At 46.1% G+C, this 26,802-nt stretch overlaps 1 protein-coding gene across 2 annotated transcripts in view; it reads left to right on the top strand.

Moving 5' to 3' along the window:
- Nucleotides 1-26,802, top strand: part of LOC144791788 (uncharacterized) — a 222,094-nt gene that overhangs the window by 160,844 nt on the left and 34,448 nt on the right. Inside the window, exon 7 of one of the 2 annotated variants that reach the window (XM_078666553.1) lies at nucleotides 16,340-16,435. In XM_078666553.1, coding sequence (XP_078522679.1) covers nucleotides 16,340-16,435 — 96 coding nt within the window. Of the gene's footprint in view, nucleotides 1-16,339; nucleotides 16,482-26,802 lie in introns of both variants that reach the window. The other variant, XM_078666554.1, reaches the window with a different exon arrangement.

The following is a 26,802-nucleotide window of genomic DNA, read 5'->3' on the forward strand; positions in this document are numbered from 1 at the left end:
CCTCACCTCACATCCTGAAAGCTTCACTTGATCTGTCAGTATGATTTTCCTAGCTTTCCCCTTCAACGGCTCATACGGATGGGTGATCTATCTAACCCCATAGTCCTCACTGACTCACACTTCTCCCCATTCAGTGGAATGGAGTCTGTTGGTCTATATCAAAAAGATTCCATCTATAGATCGGCTGGCACAATCCGATTATTGAAGGGTGTGCATCCAATTCCGCGGACAGATACCAGAAAGAAACTAACTTGGACATGCAGAGATGTAGGTTGTATTGTGGTCCCAAGATTACTTTTGGGGCTGGATGGACCCAACACCGACCTGCATGACGCCACCTACTGGTGTGCAAGGGCATTGCTGAGAAAAGAAATTGCCAGATCCAGTCTGCTACCTGGGGATGTTCACAAGATGAGCAATGTACGGTTAAAGTATCCACCAGAAAGAGTGTTACCAAAGGTAATTAACTTGTCCTTCAGTCGAATCTAAACAATGAATGAATACCCACAAAGGGAAATATAATCATACTTTTGAGATTTACATTTTTTCAAAATATAGCCAGTTATCTAAATCGGTCATGAAGTGCATTTGACTTAAAACGTCACTGCATACGTGCCTTCTTTAAAATTTAAAACTAAAGGAAACTAATCTAGTTCACAGTCATTAATTTGCTATGGACTCACAGGGAATTCAGATGATGAATAACTGGGAATAAAGTAGACTAATGAAGTCACCTTTCACTCTCCATTTTGGGATTCTGTCTGATTTCCATAAACATCAAAATACTCTCTTGGAGAAGTGGGGACAGAATGTTATAATGGAATACAAGCTAGTCTATTACAGATTACAAGCAAGTAAAAGTCAGTCTATGCAATATTGTTTGGTAACAGTTTGAACTGATTTCTCCCCAGGGAGAGAAAGGGGACTCCATTACTGGCAGATAAGATATATGTTTTCCAGGAGTAGCTGGATGAAGAGTTCCCAAACACACCTAATTTTCATCTCCATCAAGTGTAAACTTGCCTTCGATGCTGTCATTGTTTGTGATGCCAAGCTAAAAGCAATACAGTCAGCTGCCGACTCTCAGTCTCCAGTGTTTGTGTGTGTGTGTGTGTACTGCCAACACCAGTGCTGCTTCTACTAACCCCAGTGATGTTTCAGAACCTCGAGAACAAAGCCTAGGCACCAGTCTTTTTCTCTCTGCTGGTCCCGATTAGGCCTGGCCGTAGTTTGCAGAGTTTTGCTATGCGGAACTGCGCGAAGTTACAAAAAACTCAGAAAAGTTCCGCGAGTGGCGGAGTGCAGTGCGAACTGCAGTTTGTGCTAGTACTCCTGTTTCTCGGGTAGAAATTCTACCCGAGCGTCAGCTTGCGCTCACGAACTTACCGTTCGCGATTGCAAACTTACCGTTCACGATCACGAGCGTGGAAAACTCTGCCGCACATCACAAAGCAGAGTTTTCTGCACTCCACGAGCTCCGCGGAGTGCAGAAAACTCCGCGAACTGAGCGAAGTTCACCACCCGAACCTAGTCCTGATTCAAGTGCTTGACCCCTTACTTGTGCCTGATTACTATGAGTGGACCCCTCATGGATGGGCGATGCTCCTGTGGATCCTAGTCAAGGAGGCATGCTTGGGAAATCTGCAAACCAACCCAGAAAATGGTTGAATGCAGTACATCATACTAGCTGGTACTAACCAGTGGCATGCAGTGATTGCCAAGGCTTCAGGAGTGCTGTGCATTGAGGACACTGCCCTGCCAGTAAGGAAATGTTGGCTTTGGCAGCAGTAGCTTCTCCACCAAAGTCCAGGCCGAATCAAAAAAGAAGAGGCTTCCACCCTTGAATCTTTAATAGCTTAAGCTGTATCTTACACTTTAGAAGTTCAAAATATTATCTCTAGGTTAGGTTTTGACAGCATTAAACGTGGCAATAAGCTATGCTTAGTGGACCTTAAGGGCATGTTCTTTCATTTCCTGGTTTATCAGTCTGACTAGCATTAATTAAAATAGCTCCTATACTAGCAACAGATTAAATTCAAGATACATCCCCTTGAAGTAAACACAACAAACATCCTGACTTGGTCTCACCCATCCTTTGTCTTCAGATTGTCCATTGCTACCCCAGGTAGATGATGGCTTGGTTGATAATGGTGCCATCCTCTGGAAAAGTATTGGTTCAGCATGACCCAGATCCTATGGCTTGCTCTTCGATTTGAGGTTTTTAGCAAATGTATCAAAGTTTTCTGTGATCTCACTTAGAAGGATTCAGTTAATTGCAACCATCCTGAACTCCAGACAGAAGATAGTTTTCGCTCCACAGGATAGAAAAGCAGTCCCTCTGTGCAGGCAAAAATGGGTCATGTTTCCATTGCATAGGAGTGGTTCTCGATGCTTGGCTATGATTTATTTCAATTAACTATAATCTGTGGCACCTTTTTCCTAGCTTGGCACCATCAAACCGAAGCTGCTTCAAGTTGAGGGTCACATTAGCCAGACTCTGCGGTAGTGGGCCTAGATCCCCAATGTGAGAAGTTGGCCTGATGTGCAGTGCTCACTATTCTAGTGATCACTATATATCAGTCCAAACAACCCTTATTGATGATTGGTTGTAAGTCAACCTTATAGACCAGCTATCCTAGTAGCATGGATACGAGCAGTCTAAGGCTAAGACTCTAGAGGGCGTGTTAAGCCAGCTGTTTTACCATCACATTACCCCTTGAACACCCAGTGAAAGGACACCACACAAGTTGTTATGAAAATAAACAGTGTATTTATTTATATACCCTGGCTCTTTATGAGACAGGGAGCTAAGCACACAACAAAACTCTTATAAAAATACTTAAGTTAGCACAGTATACACAAATGCCCGAGGGGCACGAAAAACCATATACTCTGAAAGTGGAATGCGAAATTACTAGCAGGTAAGTACAGTACTAATAGGCTTTGGAATCGCTAGGACTTGACTATGGAATCGTTAGATTACTTCTAGGAGGCCCAGGGGACTCGGGTGCAGAGTGTGCACTCTCACGCGGGATAAGGGACAAAGTCTATGATAGCTAGTAAAGTTAAAGTTAGTGTTTACGGGCGAACCCGACCTGGTAGGAAGAAAACGACAGTGGATCCTGACCCTTGGATAGTGAGGCTATGCTGGGGCCCCGAAATGCCGAAGTTACCTAGCCCAGGGGCTGCAGCTGCATAGGTCTCAAAAGACGTCGGGAATCCTCGTAGACGAACCAGGAGCCTGGAAGAAAGATGCTGGCAGGCGACCAGTGAAGAGAGTTCGAGTTGATCCAAGCCTGGATCTGGAAGATGGAGGACACCTGAAAGCAGAGGGGACCAAGTTCGTGACTACTAGCCAGTAGTCAGTGGGCACCAGGAGGGCACCGGATAGTAGTCACCTCGACTAGGTGAGTGGGCGACGCTGTGCTCTGCAGATCTCACGGACCAGGAGGCGTTGTCGGCGACCAGGATGGAGAGGCGAGCTGTCCCACGATGGATGAAGCTGTCGGCGTCGAAGTACCCAGGATTGGGCAACAAAGCCTTGGCTAATTCAAGCCCACGCGGTGGACTCAAAATGGCGTCTTGAGTGGACCAGGAGGGTCCGGGGTGCTCCTCTTCTGGAAGGGAGCAAGAGCCAGTCTGGAGCACCCAGACCAGCAGCAGTGAAGTCGTCTGGCGTCGTTCAGAAGGCCACAAGCCAGCGGGCTAGTAGCCAAACAACGCGGTGAGCAGCAAAAAGCAGAAGGGCCCCACGCCGATCGTGGAGATGCTGGGGGGGCTGCTCTTCGGTGCTGGAGCTGCTCAGGGTTGGGGCTTCTCGGACCCCAAAGCACTCGCCAGGAGATTACTCGGCGGGCTTGCTGTGAAGAAGTCGTGCAGTCTTGGCAATAGTCGATCCCTTGAGGTCTCGTCGCACTCACGGTTCTCAGCTTGGCTGTAGAGGTGAGTAGAGGTCGGAGGTGCCAGGGAAGCCGGGTCTTGTCGAGCTGGGCAGTCGGATTCCGGAGGAAGGACTTGCAGCAGACCGCAGTGTTCTTAAGGTGGTGCCTGCGGATGCAGGGTGACTACTCCTTAGCCACAAGGGAGAATCTTGAAGAAGAAATCTTGATGTCCTTTCGTAGAAAGTCGTGTCTTGATTCCAAAGATGATCTAATTTGGAAGGGGGCCTGCTCCTACCTTTATCTGGGAAAAGGGGGCTGGCACGCGACTAAGTCCTGCCCTATGGGTGGGACCAGGAGGGGGGTGGTTACACCCCTCTCCTTTGGCGGGCTTTCCCCAGGCCAGGGGCTTGAGTGTCCCTGGAACTGGTTTCAGCCGGCCTATGCACAGTGAGCACCGGGGTGCCACTTGCAGTCACCTTCCTCTGTAGCCCTGCCTACCTGGAATACACAAAACCCTGTCTGGGACGGTGCTGGCACCGCCCCTGGCAGGAAACCCTTTGTCCTTGCCTCCTGCTCTGGGAGGACTCCCAGCAGCAGGAGGGCAGACTTGTGTCTCGGTGGCAGCATCCATTTTGTGGAGCTGAGGCTATGTCTGACTTTAACCGGGGTTACAGGTTACATACATGTCGTGTCCCTCTAGAAGGGTGGAATGCTAACCCAGTCGCCAGAATTGGCGAGGGGTTAGTATTCCAATTCGTATGACACCTTACTCGACATGTTTTGATAAAGCGATACCAGAGTTGGCATATAACCGCGAGGATTATAATGCACTTAAGAGTATATGGTATGCGATATCATGGAAACGGCTAAGGGATGGATCCCGAAAGCCGCAGACAGGCTCAGCTCATGCCAGAGCACCATCTCACACGATTCCAAGCACTCTGCCTTCAGGATTGTTAAGGCCTGCCATAGGAGTGACTGATAGGAGATCTGTGTGTCCATTTTTAGGGTTAGATATAGGTATACTATATCTAAAGCAAAGGGTGATTACACCACCTTGCCCCAGCTGTCGTGCAGCCAGTTGTGTCAGTTTAGTCAGCCCAGGGGTGGCACAATACATGCTTCAGCCCCTGGGAGACTTCTGGGTGCACCTCAGCCCTGGGTACAGGGACTTAGAGAGGACCCAGTGCCAATTCAGTACCTGAGTACAATTTGGATAGAGAGAACAGCTAGGCTGTGGGTCTGATTAGCAGGCCCACAGCCAGGGAAAGTCGTAAACCAGTGCAGCAAAAAGCAAAAATCTGGGTGATCATAGGATTGCAGACCCTACTCTCCTACATGACCCCCCCAAACTTTGGGACAATAAACTAACCTTGACCAGGTGAGTCTTCTTGCTCTAAGTGGAAATACCTGGAGAGCCCATCAGCATTGCTGTGATCAGTACCAGGTCTATGCTCCACTGTAAAATCCATCCCCTGTAGGGAAATGGACCACCTAAGCAGTTTGGGGTTTTCACCCTTCATCTGATTTAGCCACAAGAGGGGCTTATGGTTGGTCTGAATGGTGAAGTGAGTGCCAAACAAGTAGGCCTTCAGCTTCTTCAGGGCCCAAACCACAGCAAAGGCCTCCCTCTCAATAGCTGACCAATTTTTCTCTCTGGGGGTCAGCCTCCTACTAATGAAAGCAATAGGCTGATCATTACCATCAAAATTCAGCTGAGACAGAACAGCTCCCACACCCAACTCAGAAGCATCTGTTTGGACAATGAATGGCTTGGAGTAATCTGGACTCTTTAGGATAGGTGCTGTGCACATGGCCTGCTTTAGGTCATTGAATGCTTTCTGACAGCTTGCTGTCCACTGAACTTTCTTTGTCATCTTTTTGCTTGTCAGGTCATTAAGAGGGGTTACTATGGACCCATAATTTCTGACAAACTTCCTATAGTACCCAGTCAGGCCCAAGAAAGCTCGAACCTGAGTCTGGGTGATTGGAGGAGCCCAGTCCTGGATGGCCTGTATTTTACTCTCCAATGGCTGAACCTGGCCTCCACCTACAAGGTGGCCCAGGTATACAACCTGTGTCTGCCCTATCTGGCACTTAGTGGCCTTGATAGTGAGGCCTGCCTTTTGCAGGGCCTCCAACACTTTCCTCAGGTGGACCAGGTGATCCTCCCAGGTGGAGCTAAAGACAGCAATATCGTCAAGATATGCTGCACAGAAGTCATCCAGCCCAGTGAGGACTTGATTCACCAACCTTTGGAAGGTGGCAGGTGCATTTTTCAACCCAAAGGGCATTACCACAAACTGATAATGCCCACCAGGGGTAGAAAATGCTGTCTTGGGTTTGGCCTCCTCAGCTAACCTGATTTGCCAATACCCAGCTGTCAAATCAAATGTACTTAAGAATTTGGCAGAAGCCAATTTATCTATAAGTTCATCTGCTCTTGGTATTGGGTGGGCATCAGTCTTAGTGACTGCATTGAGGCCTCTGTAGTCTACGCAAAACCTCATCTCTTTCTTACCACCCTGGGTGTGAGGTTTTGGCACTAGAACTACTGGGCTAGCCCAAGGGCTATCTGAGGGCTCAATGACTCCCAGCTCCAACATTTTCTGCACTTCTGTCTTGATGCAGTCTCTAACATGATCAGGCTGTCTGTAGATTTTACTCTTGACAGGCAGACTGTCTCCAGTGTCAACATCATGGGTACACCAATCAGTTTGGCTGGGTGTCAGAGAGAACATATGTCTGAAGGATTGCAGAACTTGCCTGCAATCCTGTTGCTGATGTTCAGTGAGGCTGCCACAAAAGACAACACCATCTACTGATCCATCATCAGGATTCTGAGTGAGCAGGTCTGGGAGAGGGTCACTCTCTTCCTCCTGTCCCTCATCTGTGGCCATGAGCAAGCTCATGTCCTTCCTGTCAACATATGCCTTGAGCCTGTTCACATGGAGCACTCTGAGAGGGCTCCTGGGAGTTCCAAGGTCCACCAAGTAGGTAACCTCTCCCTTTTGCTCAATGATGGTGTGGGGCCCAGACCATTTGTCTTTCAGAGCTGCTGGGGCCACTGGCTCCAGCACCCACACCTTCTGTCCTGGCTGGTACACAGTCAGCACAGCCTTTTGGTCATGCCAAGCTTTTTGAAGTTCTTGGCTGGCCTCCAGGTTTTTAGATGCCTTTTCCATATACTCAGCCATCCTGGAGCGGAGACCAAGTACATAGTCCACTATGTTGGTTGCAGGCTTTTTGAGAGGTCTCTCCCATCCTTCCTTCACCAAACACAGGGGTCCTCTTACAGGATGCCCATACAGAAGCTCAAAGGGGCTGTAGCCAACCCCCTTCTGTGGGACCTCTCTGTAAGCAAACAAGAGGCAGGGGATCAGGACATCCCATCTTCTCCTAAGAGGTTCAGGTAGCCCATGAATCATCCCTTTGAGGGTCCTGTTGAATCTCTCAACAAGCCCATTGCATTGTGGGTGGTAGGGTGTGGTGAACTTGTAGTTCACACCACACTCCTTCCACATTGCAGTCAGATATCCTGACATGAAGTTTGTACCTCTGTCAGAAACAACCTCCTTAGGGAAGCCCACTCTGGAGAACACTCCAACTAGGGCCCTTGCCACTACAGGTGCTGTAGTGGTCCTAAGTGGAATAGCTTCAGGATACCTGGTGGCATGATCCACCACCACCAGTATAAACTTGTGCCCTGATGCTGTCTGGGGTTCCATTGGACCAACAATGTCAATCCCCACTCTTTCAAAGGGGACCCCCACCACAGGTAGTGGTATGAGGGGGGCCTTTGTTGTGCCACCTGACTTACCACTGGCTTGGCAAGTGACACAGGAGCGACAAAACTCCTTGGTATTCTCATTCATGTGGGGCCAGTGAAAGTGTGAGACAAGCCTGTCCCACGTCTTTGTCTGACCTAAATGACCTGCAAGGGGAATCTCATGGGCCAAGGTGAGAAGGAAACTTCTCAGAGACAAGGGGATGACCAGCCTCCTGGTTGCACCAGGCTTGGGGTCTCTTGACTCAGAGTACAGGAGTCCATCTTCCCAGTATACCCTGTGGGCACCTGTGGCATTCCCTGCAGCCTCAGCAGCAGCCTGCTGTCTGAGGGGTTCAAGGGAAGGGCAGTCTAACTGTGCCTTCCCCAGGTCTGCTCTGGAGGGTCCCCCTGAGCCCAGAAACTCAACTTGATCAAGTTCAAGCTCTTTAGGCTCAGTTTCCCTCAGTTCTCTCAGATCAGCCTCCTCAGAGACTTGATCCTCAACCTGGGGCAAGGGGGAAGGCAAAGCCTTAACCCTACTGCTCTTCTTCTTGGAAGGTGTCTGGTCCATACTTTCAGGATCCAGCACCTGTTCAGTGGGGCATCTTCTGGCCTGTGACCTAGTCACAGCAAGCACATGTGCTGGCAAGCCTAACATCTCCATGTGAGTCCTCTGCTCCACTTCTGACCATAAGGATGACTCCAAATCATTGCCCAACAAACAATCAACTGGGAGGTCTGAACTGACTACAACTTTCTTTTGACCCTTCACTCCACGCCAGGAGAAAGCCACAATCGCCATACTATGACTGGTAGTGACGTTGCTGGCATTGGTCACCAGGAAATCTGTACCTGGCATGATCTGTCCAGGGTCCACAAAGTTAGGTGTCACCATGGTGACACTGGCACAAGTGTCCCTATAGGCCTGAGCCATCTTGCCATTAATCAAAGGTGTCTGCCTGTATTTGCCCAAAGTATTGGGACTTATATCAGGGGACATATCCATATCCCCTGTACAGACAAGGACAGCCTGAGTGAGTGTGCCAACTAAGTTGTTAGACCCCTCAGTTCCCAAGGTTAACCCAACTAATGCCTTGGGAGGTACACTACCACTACTGACTGTACTAGGGGGTGCAGTTGCCTTAGGGGCTGTAGTGGCAGGAGTTTGTCCTCCTCTTTTGGTGCACTCACTAAACCAGTGAGACTTACTTTTACAGTACTGGCACCACCTCTTTGACTGGCCTTCTTGAGTCTTCTTCTTCTGGGAAGCCTGACCCCCACCCTCTTTGGTTTGTTGGGGACCTGGTGAAGACTTCTGGTCATTTTGTTCACTCTTAGCATTACCCTTCTGGTCTGCTTTCTTCTGACCACCCTGGTTCTGGTTCTGCTTGATCCTTGTTCTGACCCATTTGTCTTCCTTCTTTCCCAATTCTTGGGGAGAGGTCAGATCTGAATCAACAAGGTGCTGGTGCAACAACTGGTTCTGACAATTATTTAAAATTTGTTCTCTCATCATGAGATTGTACAACCCTGTGTAATCAGTAACCTTGCTACCCAGCAACCAGCCCTCCAAAGCCTTAGTGGCACAATCCACAAAGTCAGACCAGTCCTGAGACTGAGTTTTCTGGGTGTCTCTGAACAGCAACCTGTACTGCTCAGTGGTTAAACCAAACCCATCAATCAGTGCATTTTTCAGGACCTGGTAATCATTAGCATCCTCCACTCTTGTAGTGAGGAGCTTATCTCTACCTTTACCATCAAAGGAGAGCCACAGTATAGCTGCCCACTGACTCCGGGGAATGCACTGCACAGTGCAGGCCCTCTCCAGAGCAGCCATCCATTTCTGGATGTCATCCCCTTGCTTAAAGGGGGGCACTATCTTAGTCAGGTGTTTAGTATCTAAACCCTTCTCTCTATCTCTTGGGAGATTGCTGCCACCAGTGGGAGCTAACCCACTCATCTGCTGCTCTCTAGCAAAGGCAAGCTTTTCTTTGGCCAGGGCAAGTTCTTCCCTTTCAATCCTCAGAGTAGCCTGTCTCATCCTAGCTTCATGCTCCAGTCTCTGAGGGGAAGTCAATCTCCTCTGGGGAGAGTTCCTTCTCCTCTGAGAAGAGGCATTAGAGTGCAGAGATCTATTGGAGTCCCTAGAAAGAGATCTATCTCTCCTAACTCCAAGGTTAGGCCTACTTAGGGTCAGTACTGGGGGTCCCCCAGATCCTAGCCCAAGCAAGTCTATGTTGGCCCTAGTTAGCCTTCTGACTACCTCAAGACCTTTGTCTACCTCATCCCCAGAGAGTTCCTCAGGATCCTCCTCCCCAACTGCATTTACAGTGTTGTGGAGGTCTGGATCACCAAGGTGCCCCTCTAAGGCTGGCATATTCCCCTCTCCCTGAGATGCTCTACTAGCATCATAGGTCTCTAAGAGATCCAACAGGAAGGGAGTGGTGGGGTTAGCCCCCTGTTTCAATTTCCTGGAGGTACACAAGTGTCTCAACTCCTGGAAATTGAGAGCTGCATATCTTGAGCTGACCTGTGGAGGGTCAATCACCACAAGAGGGGTCCCTGAGGACTCTCCCTGGGTAGACATGCTTTTCTAGTGAGGTGTAAGTGGTGCACTTACCTACACTATATGTTTACCTACTGATCCCTTGCTAGAGTTGTAGTTTAGGGTGTGCTAGGCCCTAGGAGCTACAACAGCTGGTTCAGTAGAACTCAGAGTATTCTAAGCTAAGTTATATGTACCTTTAGTACTTATGTGATCTTTCACAAGATATTCTTAGGATATGTGTGGTAAAACAACAGCAAGCTCAAATCCCAACCGCTGCTCACCAATGTGAGAAGTTGGCCTGATGTGCAGTGCTCACTATTCTAGTGATCACTATATATCAGTCCAAACAACCCTTATTGATGATTGGTTGTAAGTCAACCTTATAGACCAGCTATCCTAGTAGCATGGATACGAGCAGTCTAAGGCTAAGACTCTAGAGGGCGTGTTAAGCCAGCTGTTTTACCATCACATTACCCCTTGAACACCCAGTGAAAGGACACCACACAAGTTGTTATGAAAATAAACAGTGTATTTATTTATAACAAGACTACCCTGGCTCTTTATGAGACAGGGAGCTAAGCACACAACAAAACTCTTATAAAAATACTTAAGTTAGCACAGTATACACAAATGCCCGAGGGGCACGAAAAACCATATACTCTGAAAGTGGAATGCGAAATTACTAGCAGGTAAGTACAGTACTAATAGGCTTTGGAATCGCTAGGACTTGACTATGGAATCGTTAGATTACTTCTAGGAGGCCCAGGGGACTCGGGTGCAGAGTGTGCACTCTCACGCGGGATGCGGGACAAAGTCTATGATAGCTAGTAAAGTTAAAGTTAAAGTTAGTGTTTACGGGCGAACCCGACCTGGTAGGAAGAAAACGACAGTGGATCCTGACCCTTGGATAGTGAGGCTATGCTGGGGCACCGAAATGCCGAAGTTACCTAGCCCAGGGGCTGCAGCTGCATAGGTCTCAAAAGACATCGGGAATCCTCGTAGACGAACCAGGAGCCTGGAAGAAAGATGCTGGCAGGCGACCAGTGAAGAGAGTTCGAGTTGATCCAAGCCTGGATCTGGAAGATGGAGGACACCTGAAAGCAGAGGGGACCAAGTTCATGACTACTAGCCAGTAGTCAGTGGGCACCAGGAGGGCACCGGATGGTAGTCACCTCGACTAGGTGAGTGGGCGACGCTGTGCTCTGCAGATCTCACGGACCAGGAGGCGTTGTCGGCGACCAGGATGGAGAGGCGAGCTGTCCCACGATGGATGAAGCTGTCGGCGTCGAAGTACCCAGGATTGGGCAACAAAGCCTTGGCTAATTCAAGCCCACGCGGTGGACTCAAAATGGCGTCTTGAGTGGACCAGGAGGGTCCGGGGTGCTCCTCTTCTGGAAGGGAGCAAGAGCCAGTCTGGAGCAACCAGACCAGCAGCAGTGAAGTCGTCGGGCGTCGTTCAGAAGGCCACAAGCCAGTGGGCTAGTAGCCAAACAACGCGGTGAGCAGCAAAAAGCAGAAGGGCCCCACGCCGATCGTGGAGATGCTGGGGGGCTGCTCTTCGGTGCTGGAGCTGCTCAGGGTTGGGGCTTCTCGGACCCCAAAGCACTCGCCAGGAGATTACTCGGCGGGCTTGCTGTGAAGAAGTCGTGCAGTCTTGGCAATAGTCTGTCCCTTGAGGTCTTGTCGCACTCACGGTTCTCAGCTTGGCTGTAGAGGTGAGTAGAGGTCGGAGGTGCCAGGGAAGCCGGGTCTTGTCGAGCTGGGCAGTCGGATTCCGGAGGAAGGACTTGCAGCAGACCGCAGTGTTCTTAAGGTGGTGCCTGCGGATGCAGGGTGACTACTCCTTAGCCACAAGGGAGAATCTTGAAGAAGAAATCTTGATGTCCTTTCGTAGAAAGTCGTGTCTTGATTCCAAAGATGATCTAATTTGGAAGGGGGCCTGCTCCTACCTTTATCTGGGAAAAGGGGGCTGGCACGCGACTAAGTCCTGCCCTATGGGTGGGACCAGGAGGGGGGTGGTTACACCCCTCTCCTTTGGCGGGCTTTCCCCAGGCCAGGGGCTGGAGTGTCCCTGGAACTGGTTTCAGCCGGCCTATGCACAGTGAGCACTGGGGTGCCACTTGCAGTCACCTTCCTCTGTAGCCCTGCCTACCTGGAATACACAAAACCCTGTCTGGGACGGTGCTGGCACCGCCCCTGGCAGGAAACCCTTTGTCCTTGCCTCCTGCTCTGGGAGGACTCCCAGCAGCAGGAGGGCAGACTTGTGTCTCGGTGGCAGCATCCATTTTGTGGAGCTGAGGCTATGTCTGACTTTAACCGGGGTTACAGGTTACATACATGTCGTGTCCCTCTAGAAGGGTGGAATGCTAACCCCGTCGCCAGAATTGGCGAGGGGTTAGTATTCCAATTCGTATGACACCTTACTCGACATGTTTTGATAAAGCGATACCAGAGTTGGCATATAACCGCGAGGATTATAATGCACTTAAGAGTATATGGTATGCGATATCATGGAAACGGCTAAGGGATGGATCCCGAAAGCCGCAGACAGGCTCAGCTCATGCCAGAGCACCATCTCACACGATTCCAAGCACTCTGCCTTCAGGATTGTTAAGGCCTGCCATAGGAGTGACTGATAGGAGATCTGTGTGTCCATTTTTAGGGTTAGATATAGGTATACTATATCTAAAGCAAAGGGTGATTACACCACCTTGCCCCAGCTGTCGTGCAGCCAGTTGTGTCAGTTTAGTCAGCCCAGGGGTGGCACAATACATGCTTCAGCCCCTGGGAGACTTCTGGGTGCACCTCAGCCCTGGGTACAGGGACTTGGAGAGGGCCCAGTGCCAATTCAGTACCTGAGTACAATTTGGATAGAGAGAACAGCTAGGCTGTGGGTCTGATTAGCAGGCCCACAGCCAGGGAAAGTCGTAAACCAGTGCAGCAAAAAGCAAAAATCTGGGTGATCATAGGATTGCAGACCCTACTCTCCTACACCCAACGTCTGTGATAAGGTCCCCCTTTCTGCTAACCAAAGCCCTTTAGCAGCTGAATATTCTGAATTTGGTTGTGGACCATGCTACAATTGTTTTTACTAAGACCTGGAACAATGGCATTTCCTACTCTACATAAAATTTGTCGAAGCAGACCACTGTAGCAGCTGAATGCAGCCGCCTTGACTATAGATTTTGGTTTTTTTTTGAGTAATCAAGGTAAGTTGTAATATATTATTAATGAGCAACAGAACTGCCTTGCGTTACTTCAGAAAACGTGGCAAAACGTACTCCTCTTCTACAGCTAGTATCCCACAGTTAGCTGTGGGCATGCTCTCTCTATTGGTCTTTTCATATCCCTTATAACTACAAGTTGATTCCAGATACCTTGAATCGATTCTTAATCAACTGGACTGTCAGCAGAAGGAAATGGTTGCAACTTGCTTTTCATTTCCACATGCAAGAATTTCGTCCTAAAGACTGATAGGAGTCTAGGATTAGCTGTTGTCCTCTTGTCAGGGTGGTCCTCTCTTCCTCACCATACACCCTGAAATCTCCACTTGATCGGCTATCCTCATTTTTCCTACCCTTCCCCACAAATGCTTGTCATTGAGCCTTCTTCTTTAGAGCTTAGAGAGTGCTGTGCCCCTTGCCCAAATACCAAAACCGCTGTTGAGGGACAGAATAAATGTCTCCAACTCTCTCTTATGATTGTTCACTTGAGTGCATGTCTTTTGGAGAATTGGATTACACTCGGTTTGTGGTACAGAGAGACCTGCAAAACGAATCTAGGACCCATACACCAGTAAAATCCGCCATCTCAAATAAGATCATTAAGTTGGCCTAGCGGCTAGAGCGATCGACCTCAAATCTGGGGAACCTGGTTCGAGTATCGGCAAGGATGCGCAACATCCTGTGATTCTGGGCAAATCACTTCATTTTTGGTAGGTACAGGAAGATTGTGTGCTTTTGTAGGTAACGCAACTGGTGCTCGTGTAAAGCGATCCAATACCTTCAGGTCAGGTTTGCGCTATATAAAACTCTGTGTAAAAAAATAAATAAAAAAAAGTTCCTTCTTGGGCATGCCTTTCATCTTTTGCCTCTGCTAATGCAATACTTGTCAGTGGTTTCTTCATCTTTGTATTTTGCTCCTCTTCCTCTAAGCCTTTGGAGCTGGAAACAGCTATGTGTTTGCCATTAACATCACCTAGACATGTAATCCGGCATTTGAGTTAGGAATTGATGATTGCTATGCTGTCTTCTAATAGAATAAGGTGGTCTTGCATAATAGCCTAATGTTGTACCTTATTGATCTGTCTCGCCAAAGTTAACTACATCTATGGCCAAGGAGATGGTTAGATCTTTGTGCATTGTTTTGAACAGAAAAGGAGATCTTTGTTCCTGTGACAGCGTTTTTTTCCTACTAAGAGGAAAATGCAAGACCTCGGAGGTCGCCATTGCCAAAAAGGTGTATTCAACCTTTTACTTTTTTGCATGGGTTGACTGTTCTGTCAAACAGCCATACTCTCAAATGCATAGAAAATTTGTCGTCATAAATAAATATGGGGGAGGATAGAATTTTGCGCACCAGAAGCGATTTTCTGTGGCCCTACCCTGTAGATACAGTGAGGATTGTTACTGGAGGCAGTGTATAGTGTCCATAGTAGCCAGTAGCCTCAGGGCATAGCCCTGACAACAAATCCTAGAAGTTACTGAAAATACTGTACTCTATAATGGTCTGTAATAAGATTGTATCCTAGTCTACAGTACCAAAATTATCCTAATTCTCCAAAAAGCATTTGTCTGCAAACACATTCTGATTACCATCTAGAACCTAAACAAACCCTAAAATGTACAAGTTATCGATAGCTGCACACATTTAGGCCAGCCATAGCTGTGTCTTGTGCCCCATACGTAGTGTGTGCAAAGCATGACCACAGGTCATGCACTATGGTGCACTGCATACAGTTTTGTCTACTGCCCATGCAACATGCCCACTTTATCTATGATCTGAATGGGACATAGAGCAGATCTTTTCCTAACTATAGCTTGCAAAATTTAGTGGATTTTTAGATTTAGATCGTTAACCATATTTACTCAACTAAAATTCTATAAGGGAATTTGTGTATTTTTTTAGCACAGCGGTTGCACTGTGATCTTCATATCCCCAACAAACATGTCCTTTTTACATCTATATATCTGAAGAAAAAAGGTAGGGCTATTTACAAATCAATGTAATTGAGGCTGCTCTTCTCCTGTGTAACGACTTGTCATCATCTTGTAAGACCTAGTCAGTAGACACCGATGTTATTGTTGTGTCATTGTGCACATCCATCCGTTACATTCGCCTGTCTTCTATACAAGGCCACTTATGTTCCTTAGTGATAGTTTTAGAGGACACTACATTTTCAAATCTGAGATAAAAGGCACTAGAGACAAAGGTTTGATGAAAATCAGATCTCTGGTATCCCATAATACAGCACTTAAATGGTATAGGTCACCTTCTGATTATGCCATAAAGTGGAATGAGTGGATGCTAGTTTCTGGTCCAGGGATGATCTGGCTTGGCAGTTAGGTCTGGACTGTTCCCATGAGGCACAGAGTCGAGACTGATTTGCATATGGCGGAGTCTAAACTGGGGTGGCATGGTGAGCAAAGGAACGATGGATTTAACCCAAATCTCTTGACTGGGGTTGAATGTATGATTTATTCAACATTCCGTCCATCATTTGTTTGCGTAGCACTTTTCACCGTAAGTGGAATGGGTATGCCCAGACGTGGGTGCCTTGCTCACTGTGCCACTGGATTCAAGCTAAGCTGGCTGATGAAGGGTAAGATCCAGAAACCAGTCTTAGGATACTTGTTTCCGGTCCAGGGTGTACCTGGCTTGGCAGTTCGATCTGGACTGTTCCCATGAGGCACAGGGTCAAGACTGATTTGCATATGGCTGGGTCTAAACTGGGGTGGCATGGTGAGCATTTCGTCCATCATTTGTTTGCGTATCATAAAGTGGAATGAAGCATGTTGAGGGGTTGTAGGTAAGTAAAGTGTCCTTACTATTTTAATTATATGAAAATGTTTGAGTGCTTTTGGTGTGAATGTCTGTGCTTCGAAAGTTGTCTTAACTGATGAAAGCTTTTTATCTTTTTAGCAAACAAGGCCTTGGCGATGACCCATCCTCTTCTAAAGTTTCGACCCCTGTTTGAGGCTTCAATTCAATCAAAAAATAAGGCTTATCAGTGCATAGGTGAGAAGTTGGCATTTCCGTGAAAACGGAATGTAACTCTGCTCAGGTGAGGGAAGTTGTGTGATCCAAACTTAATGCATATGCACCATAGTGTGAAATACCAGGGAAATCCTTGGATGTTTAAGAATGGTTTACAACTTTTGTGATGATTGTGAGTGGGGAGACTTTTTAGATAGGCTGCTTTTGTTGAATAACTATCCTCATGTGACTACTACACACACACCACAAAAAAACACAGACCACACTACAACCAGGACCATACGTACATGTAGTGTAGCCTCTGGCCACCACGAGCCCCTGCACCCATGTAGAGCCCTGGTTAAACATTCCCAGCTCCCTCATGTTGGCACACAAAAATGTATTCAATTCTTCACCCCATACTCCTCTTAAGCTTTCCTCAGTCGCTGCTTAGCTCCAGGCTCGAGATGTGCTGCCTACAGTAGTTATGGTGCCTATGTGTGCTATCTTTATCCCACCATCACCTGGCCTTGCCCTTACTTTCCTGCACTATATAAGCAATTCATTTCTTGTCGGTTATGCTGCCTTCTGCTCCAGTACAATCTGTAAATACAATGACGCTGTGAAAAGAGGGTACACCTACTTGGATAAGCTGCATAATAATCCTCTCCCGGGCAGTGGATAAACGTGATCTTAAAAGGTATGCAAGCTTTTAATTGTCAGCAGCATTTAAAGAAGGGGGCAAATGTTCGGAAAACTGTGATATGCGCCATCTGCATGCCCTTGGTTAAGAGCCAGCGTTTCCCAAGCTAGATAAGTAGCTATGTGCGTGTAGTTAGGAAATTACTTCGGCTGAAAGTAAACATCCGGTGCAGGTTGCACCTGGATATTGCATCATAACCTGATTCTGTTGTTTACTTTTAGGATAAAGAAAGTTTAATTCTGCAACCAAAAACATATATATATATATAGGGTACTCAACCCTCCTATACTTTCAATCCCTGGTCCCATTTTACTCTGCATGGAATAATCTACACATGGTCAAAGGCATTGTGATATTTCTTGCACAGCAAGAGAAATGAGGATGGGTGCTGAGGGCGATGCTGATTTTTGGACTGTTTACTCCGTCATATTAATATGATTTAGGAACAAAAGTCCAACAGTCCTTAAAATCAATACTTATATGTCCAGTCTCCCTTTGTGCTAAATCAAGAAGAATCCTGTAGCTGTAGTCTAGCCAAACAGGGTCTTTCTTGGGAAGAGCTCGAGGAAACTGTGCGTCAATAAACACATAGACGTCCAAGGCATAGTGCCTACAAACATCATGGATGCCAGCCCACGTTGCACCCTCGCAGTAGACAGCCTAAGACACAGAACGCTGAGCTGTGGAAAGAGGCTTGCTTAGCTCTTCCCACATGCACCCTGAGCGAGTCGGAAAAGGGAAGCCAGCAACTAATTACTTTTCAGAAAGAGACCGTAAATGTCTTGGGTTCCTGCTTCAAAATAGATCCGCAAACAGCAGGTTGAAAACAGCCTTTGTTAACCCTCTCTTTGCTGTCCAGGTAAATTCTTGGTTAATGCTTTATGGAGCAAAGGAGGTCAGCACAGTCTCCAGAATAATGTGTAATCTGTCAACAGCCTGTTTGTGAATGAGAGTTGTGAGCAAAGATCAAATGAAATAGTGTGTAAAACTAAGAAAACAATAGGCTGCAGATTGTGCACTCTACAAAGCAGATCATCACATGTAGAAACACTACCTTCCAAGTCACTAGATTATGGGTGTTGGAAATGAAATGATATGGGGTATTATTGTAATTCCCAACAGAGATGACCACACTGAGATGACAGTCCGGGTACTACTTAAAGGTAACAGATTCAATAGCATCAGAGCATAGTGCTTTATCACATAATTTTGCAAGGAAAAAGTTCATTTTCAAGTATTGTGGACCAGGGGCGGTTGGTCAAGTTTGAAAGTGGTGAGGCATAAAATAAAAACACCAATTTTCCATTAATGAGTGAAAAGCACTTTGTTAGAGTACGGGGAGATGAAATATGCACGTGCAGGCTGCAACCTTTTTGGATAGAGAGGCTAGCCCCTGTATGGTAACATACTATATTTTTTAATTGACATGCAGACTGATCTGGTAACGTTTAGGGGTTGCTTTGGTGTAATTATGCCCAATTCTAGGTAAATGAGATGAAATTATGAATAATGAGCCAACATTAAAATCCAGCATTTTGCACAAAATGCATTTGCATCCATTGTGGATGCGATGACTTATTTCATTCCAAAAAAGGAATCTCTAAAAACAGAAAATCCGCAATCAACAGCGTCTTCCGTTCTGGTCATTTGAATTGTTCCACTGCCATAATTTTGCCATGAATGCAACATTATTAAGTGACATGGTGTATGTTCAGGAATTTTGCACAAACGAAATTCTACAAATCATGCCACATAATTAAAATTTCGCCTAGTATCATTGGTGCAGACTAAACATTTTAGCTTTAGTAAACAGAAGCAAATAGGCCAACATGTTTAGGGCTAAGAGTCCTTTTTATGAGATGTTTAGGTCGAGCGTAGCGATAGCGTAGCGATGGACCTATTGCCGGCGTGTTTGGGGGAATGTGAAACAGCGTTGGTGCACGAGCCTCGCGGACTCAGATTTCCCCTCAAGGGCGCGCACGGCGCCGTGCACATCCACTACCTCGCCATGCAGTCGCGCGCGCACACAGCCACACTCGCACTCACACTCACACACATACACACACGCAGGCAGGCAAGCAGGCACGCACACACGCACACACACGCACACACTCTCTCACACACACACACACACACACACACACACACACACACACACACTGCATACACACACGCGCTCCCCCCCCCCTTACCTTACCGGGCTCTTTTCTTGCTGGAATCCCTGTTTTCTTGTGGGCTCTGATGGGCGGGGGTGACGCGGCCAGGGGCTCCAGTGCTGCTACGGCAGTCCCTGTGGTGCACGAGCTGGGCAAGACGGCGGCTGCGCAGGATTCGGCTGGATGACGTCAGCTTCCTTCAGTGTGCACGAGCTGGTCAAGACGGCGGCTGCGCAGGATTCGGCTGGATGACGTCCGCTTCCTTCAGTCCGTCCTCCGTATTCATTGGCAACTTCAAAGAGTCGGAAGTCGAGTCTTTGCCGAGTATGGAGACTTTCTGTGCGCAGCGAAGCATTTCAGCCGAGCTCAGGTCAGGTAAACAATGGCGGAGTCCTAATTAAGGGACATGCGCAGGTTTGCCGACATTCGTTAATTTATTTTTATATAGGCACCTCTGATGCTGCGAGCGAACTGACAGGTGAGGCTGTAATTTGCGGAGCTCCGTTCAGTCACACACCATTCTCCAAGAGTCTCGCTGCAGTCCAGCTCCAGCCACTGCTTTTAAGCAGCGAAGTTAAAGCAGGTCTGCTGCTTGAGAATCTCTCGCTATGCAGCTTTACAAAGGGTAAGAATTCTGCCATTGCAGAAGAAATGCAATGGTATGTATTTATGTATTTAAGCCCAACTGGTGTCTCCTAGTTAGATGAAGCATTTCTTGTTGTCTCATAGAGAAAACATCTCAGAGATTCAATAAAGAGAACATTTGTCCGGAATCCAGTGAACCACCCACAAACTTCAGCAATCTTAACCAATCCAAAAAGATGGTCTGAGAAAGTAAATAAATAAATATACATGTTCACTTCAGGTGAGGGGAAGTCATGGTTCAAACTAATAGATGGATGCCACTAAAAATGCTCAACTGTGATTAGCAATGCAGGGTTAACTTGCTTTCAGATGCACTGCTCATGACCTCACAGACAGCACTAGTTACATCATCCATAATATTACTGCTGCCATCCATTTGATCTCACCATATACTTCTTTATGGATACACAATTGTTTGTATATGTGCCCTTATTTACTGATTTTGCGTTGCTATATGCTAATATTGTTATCGCATATCACCTATACGCAGGTGTGGACAAAACCCCTCTTCAGGTTTTTCACAGGCCCTGCCCAATGACCTGATCCTGCAACTTCCTCCCTAAACCCTATTGATAAAGTGCACATCACACTGCTATCAAATGTACAGAGTGGGGGGTTAGCACAGGTCCTTGCCTTTCACCAGGGCATGTGCTGTAACCTGTGAGCTGGTGTGATTCTTAAAGATTTTAAACAGTTTTGTACTTTGACCATGTAAATTTACAGTTACTGATTCACAAGGCTCTTAACTATTCGGTATGGGGCACTTGATAGCCTTGTTATGAACTGCATGAGCCAGCCTCGGTGAAATACTACACATGGTGTTTATGCTTTGACAGCACAGTTTGTCCTCTCAATACCAGGAAGCCGACTTTGAATATAAAGGAGCTATTGAATGAGTTTACTAAGAATTGTCCAACTTTGCCAGGCACACATTTACCCTTTTTGCCTGCCATGCTCAGTGTGTTTTCGGTCACTACTGTGTAGGAAGGAAATTGGGCAGGACTTTGAGGCTGCCGTGATTGAATCAGCGTAAACTGTAATTCAATGAATATTATGTTGTAGAATGTATATAGATCTTTATAAGTCTATTTGGGGCACAAAAGCACACATTCTGACAGGTAGCACGCAGCACAGGCCTGGCTGACAGAGTGTTGTAATTGTTGTGATCCTATGTGAGAAGTGTTTAGGTGTCATTTGCGTGAGTGACCTGAGAGGTGCGCTTGTCTTAGGATGCAATGCCAAGCAGAATGATGGAGAAAGAGATTTGCGAGATAGGTGCTCAGATTATAGTTAGGACTATAGCATATAGACAAATACACAGCACTATTCCAGGCAATTGGGTACTATGTGTGTGTACACTAAAAAAAATAATTTGCATTGCAATAGGTCTCGCTTTTGTGAGAGTTTGAACTACTGGAATTGTAAATGACAATGCCTCTTTTAATTATGTGTTTTAAAAAACCTGCAAGCAGTGCGTAAATACCCACTTTGTACTTTTAGTCCTCGCTTAGAAGAAGCAAGGCTGGCAGCAAAAGAGGCATAGTTACCGCCAGCCTTGCTTCTCGTAAGCAAGGACTATAACTACAAAGTGGGTGTGTATGTACCACTTGCAGGTTTTCAAAACATAAATAAAAGGCTTTGTGATTTACAATGCCAATAGCTCAAACTCTCTCGCAAATGCGAGACCTATTGCATTGCAAATGCTTGTTTTAGGTCTGTTAGTTCATCCAGTGGAACAAAATATAGGAAAAATCATAAGACAACATCATTGTGCACATCATGTGTTGTTGTGTTTCTCTCTTTGCTTCTACAGAGAGATGTAGGGAAATACTATAGGTTAGAGTGGGAGGGTTCTATTGAGAAGGATATTCCAAAGCTTTTCATAACTCACAAAGAACAGTTCCCATATTTTTTGTAATAACACATTTGCTCCTGTACAGTTAATGCCAAAATTGCTGCGCCTCTGAATATATTATTCTTGATAAGCAGGGTGTTAAAAGCTGAGTTCCGTAGTTTTTCCTTTCTAATGGAAAAAAGGTTTGCCCTAGCACTAGGTACAGTATGATTGTGAATTTCTTAAATCTATACACGTTGAAAGCTCTCATTTTATTCTACCCAGGGAATTTTTTGCAGATTTGCTGGCAGTCTATTTTAAACTGTGCATATTACAATATAAAAAAATTCATTTTATCAGTGCTTTTTGTTGTATCCAGTTACACAAATAGTAGCAATGCTTTCATTAACTATCAGAGCATTCACTTTTAAAACGCATTTACCAATTAGTTTGACTTGCATACATTTTTCTATTTAAGCGTGTTGTATAATTTATGTGCAGTAGCCTTAAGTTGACACTGACAGATAATTAAAGTGGCTGTAGCATAACGTGTTCAGTTTGAACCAGAGCACAAGCAGAAATGAGTATGTCCACAATCTCCACCGCGGACTACTAGCTCTGCACCGCACGCTAGTTCCAACAAATCCTGGTCCTGCACAATACTCCCCAGCGCCAGCCGTTGCGTGACACCTCTGTGCTCCAGATCCAAATCGATTACCACAAGTGGGGGTGCGCCAGGCAATGCAGTCCAGTAGGCTGTAAGTACTATAAAAAAATCCTTTATTTCAAATTTCGTTATTTCATATGGATAAGCAACACTCAGCCAACGCGTTTCATTCCCTCAAGAGGAACTTCTTCAGGACTTGTAGTCTTCATTGCCTGGCGCACCCCCACTTGTAGTAAACAAGCAGAAATGAGGCTAAAGTTCAGTTACATGCCATGAAGGAACCATACATTATGACAAACATAGCCCATGACATTCATAGCCCTTAAGCATTTTACTTGACGATAATGCCATTAATTCATTAAATTCAGAAAAGAGACGCACCCTGCCTGCACATATTAGAGGGAACATAGTAGGAAAAGGTGCTGTTTGAGGCTGTAGATACACATGCTTTGCATACTTCTGCCATCTAGTGTTGAGTCTGGATGTTTGCAAGTTGTTTTTCTTTGAAGAAGTCTTTTCCAGTCACGAGGCAAAGTGACTCCTCGTTTCGGTTATAGTGCGCATTTGCGTGTATTGCTCCACCTTGATTCAAAATATTCAATCGGGATCCTTTCGGGTCGCAATTCACTATACCCTCGTCCGTATTGTTTTGATCGCATTACTATTTTTTGTGTGTCAAAGAACTTCTGAAAACTTTCATTCTCTATAGAAAACTCTAACCGTGGTCTTCGGGCCCAGCTCCTTTTTCCACTCAAAGAGAAGCGTTGATTCTTCCGCTGATGGAACAGACGCCATTCCATTTCTGTCCTAGGTGCCATTCTAAATACCCACACTCTGATCTTCATAAGGTCTGTTACCTTTGCCTCGCTCCGAAACATAAAGAAATAGACTGCGATGCATGTCGGTTGTTCCATTACAAAAGACTCTTAGAGACCGTTGTACTCGGTACAGAGACATGCTGCGACAGACTATTGAGGAAACTCATGATATCTTTGGTGAAGATGTCGAACAAAATGGCGGCGTCAGCGACGGAAAAGGCCTTTTCCGTCCTGGACTCTGATTCAGAGTTGGAGATCAAGCGCGGGTCCCACTACGTTCCATCTAGTCAGGGTGCGGTGAGTAACAAAGCCCCTTTACCTACCAAACTCACTCCGACCAAGCCAAAAGCTATTGGACCACCTCTGCCATCAGGCCATGGTAGGCACCGAGACTGATTCTAACACTCCGCCTCGGCACCGAAACAGAAAGTCGAGCCTTCCGGTTCGGGATCGAACTGAGATGACATTCCCTCAATTCCGAAACATTTGGCGTTGAAAGATAAAAAAGACAAATCCAGTTCAGCGCCAAACATTCCGGCACCGAAACACAAAGAAGCACCTAAGAAGCCTCTGGAGCCGATGCTGGAGAAAATGCAGCACTAGTCGGATCCCAAACAGAAGACAATCCATATTAACCCTCAAACTGGACACATTACCACTACGCCGCTGATACCACCTTCCAAAAGTAAAATAGACTCTGAATATAGAATACCTCTGAAGAAGACAAAAGACATGGCTACTAGTCCTATTAACGTTCCTCCAACCACTCCACCCTCTTCACTAGTTCCTCTCATACCAGCATCAGACCTGTTAAATTTTACACCTCCAGTGTCTCCAGATATAGACCCAGATATAGCTGATAATGAGGACAATGATGATCAGATACCTGACCCATGGGATGACTAGAACATAGATCCAGCGGGGTACACAGATCCTGATCTATCCAGCCAAACCTTCCCCTCCTGATGATAATAATACATCTCAACAGTTAATTGCTAGTGCTGCCACTTATCATGGGTTCACTTTACATAAAGAAGACCTAGAAGATTTCCTTTTTGAAACTTTAGGGAATAGACACAGAACATCTCAGTTTTTGCCTATGTTAAAGAGTATGATGAGGCATGCATACGAAATTTTTAAGGATCCTGTTAGATCACATATTCTAACACTTAGAGTCGATAAGTATAAAGCCCCTCCATCTTACTCTGTCTTTATTAAGGGTCAATTGCCTTTAAATTCCTTAGTGGTTTCAAACCCACTTAAGAGAGAGAATTCAGAAAGCTCAGGAGAAGCACCTCCTCCTGATAAGGAATCTCAATTAATAGATTCTTCTGGAAAGAGAGTAGCTGCTCAATCAGCCAATCATTGACTAATAGCCAACACTCAAGGGCTGTTGGCTAGGTATTATAGGGCACATTGGGATGAGATGGAAGAATTATTACAATATCTTCCAGAAGAACACAGGAAAAAAGGCCAAGAAATAGTGCAAGAAGGCAAGCTTATTTCAAATTCATCCATTATATGTGCTGTAGATGCTGCAGATACGGCAGCTAGAGGACTCAATTCCAGCATTCTACTAGACCTGCATGGCTCTGAATTTCTGGTTTCAAACCAGAGGTTCAACAAACTATACTTAATGCACCATTTGACAAAGAACACCGTTTTAGGCCTCCGATAGACCAGTCGCTAGAAAAAATGAAAAAGGACACAAAAGTGGCAAAATAATCTGGCGCCCTTCAGTCTCCGTCAAATAGAGGTTCCTTTTGTCGCTCCTTCTACAGAGAGGGCTCCAAGAATAACACCCCAGATGACTCCACATCTTCACATAAAGCACAGGCACGGTCTTCCTCCTCTAGAGGATTTTATAGAGGTGGATATAGAGGTAACCACTTCAAAGGAAAAGGTAGCGTTACACCATCATATACCCCACCCTCTACTAAGAACACAGTGCCTTGATATCAAACCCTTCTGAACATTCATCCCCTGTAGGGGGAAGATTACATCAGTTTCTACCCATTTGACAGTCAATAACAATAGGCACATGGTTCTCTTCCAGGGGATACTCATTAATAGTCATAAGCACTGAATTATCTCCGCCCATGAGCGGGAACCCGGAACATATAAACAATATACATATATATGTATAAATATATCAAAAAGTACATAGTACTAAACTAATTATACACATATACATGTATAGTAACCATAATATGCACCGGGGTTAAATACCTGCAGAGGAGGTTTAAGCAATACTGTCCGTCGCGATCTCTGAGATCAGAATCGCAGCTTCTTGCTATTGTTCCCCGTGTGAGGAGGGCCCGATTGGGAGGTCGCTCTTTTATGCTTCGGGCTCCTCAGCTTTGGAACTCTTTGCCCTTCGCGTTACGAAGCAATTCCAACATGCTATCCTTTAGGAAGGGCTTAAAAACTTGGCTGTTTGCCTCTTAGATTTTAAATTTCCTCTTTTCCCTTCTTTTTTTCTGTGTGTTATGTTTGCTTTTCAGGATGTTAATAAAGCGCCTGGACACTCTTCTGAGTAGCCGTGCGCTATAAAAGCCACAAAATAACATAACATAACATATGCAGCCTAACATATATACATAGGCTAATAAAGCCAAACTTACACATGTTCTGAAGCATGAAAATATGCTGTATATAAATGCAATAAACAGGCATGAGCCTAAAAATGCATTTCATAACCATGAAAACCTTTTTATTTTCATCAAAGAACCTGTTGTAAACAGTTATTAGCCTAAAAGGCTGCATATGAAAAATGTCTGTGTACAGAAAATCAGACTGGCACCCTGCCTTTAAGGCCCAAGAGAATCTGCACGCTTTGCCTTTAAGGCCTCCAGGAGAACTCTGTTCCCATCATGCACCACAGGTGACAGTTAGGTTAGTTCTTTTTTCCGGCTTGTTCTGTGAGGTACCTGGAACTTGAGCTCTGCTAGTTTAGCAGTTTTTTCTGTCAGAATTTGGTTTTTTCTTTTCTCTTTTGACAATTTACTACTCTGGTGGTGGTTTAGTACCTTTTTCTGACTAATCTGTTGGTGATTTTTTAGTCAGAATGCCACCTTTATTTTACAAATGTCCTTCCTGTGGGAAGATGTCAAAAACTGACCCACACTCTGTTTGTGTGGTTTGTCTTCCAGCTTCTCATAAGGTGGAATATTGTTATCACTGCCTCAACCTTTCTAGTAGGACTTTAAGAGAAAGGGAGAAAATGAGGTTGCTGGGCCTTCTGGAGAGAGAAAGTCGTGGTGAGAAGGGCTCCAAGAGCTTGTTATCATCTGCCAAGCCATCTTCTCAACACAAACGTCGAAGGTCAGCTTCTCCTGAAGGTAGAACTAAGAAAAACCGACTCCAGGGAGCGTCGACGTCAAAAAAGGTGCGCTCGATGTCGAGATCCAGATCGCCGTCAGCTTTGTCGGCGTCGAAGAGGGCTCCATCGACGTCGAGGACTTCGCCGGTGAGGCAAGGTTCAGCGTCTCGACAGTCGCTGTCGAAATCTTTCTCGACGTCGAGACATCTGGTGTCGATTGCAGTAAGGACGACGTCGGGGGCGCAAGGTTCGACGTCGAAGGAT

Source organism: Lissotriton helveticus, chromosome 11 (assembly GCF_964261635.1).
Source record: "Lissotriton helveticus chromosome 11, aLisHel1.1, whole genome shotgun sequence".
NCBI lineage: Eukaryota > Metazoa > Chordata > Amphibia > Caudata > Salamandridae > Lissotriton > Lissotriton helveticus.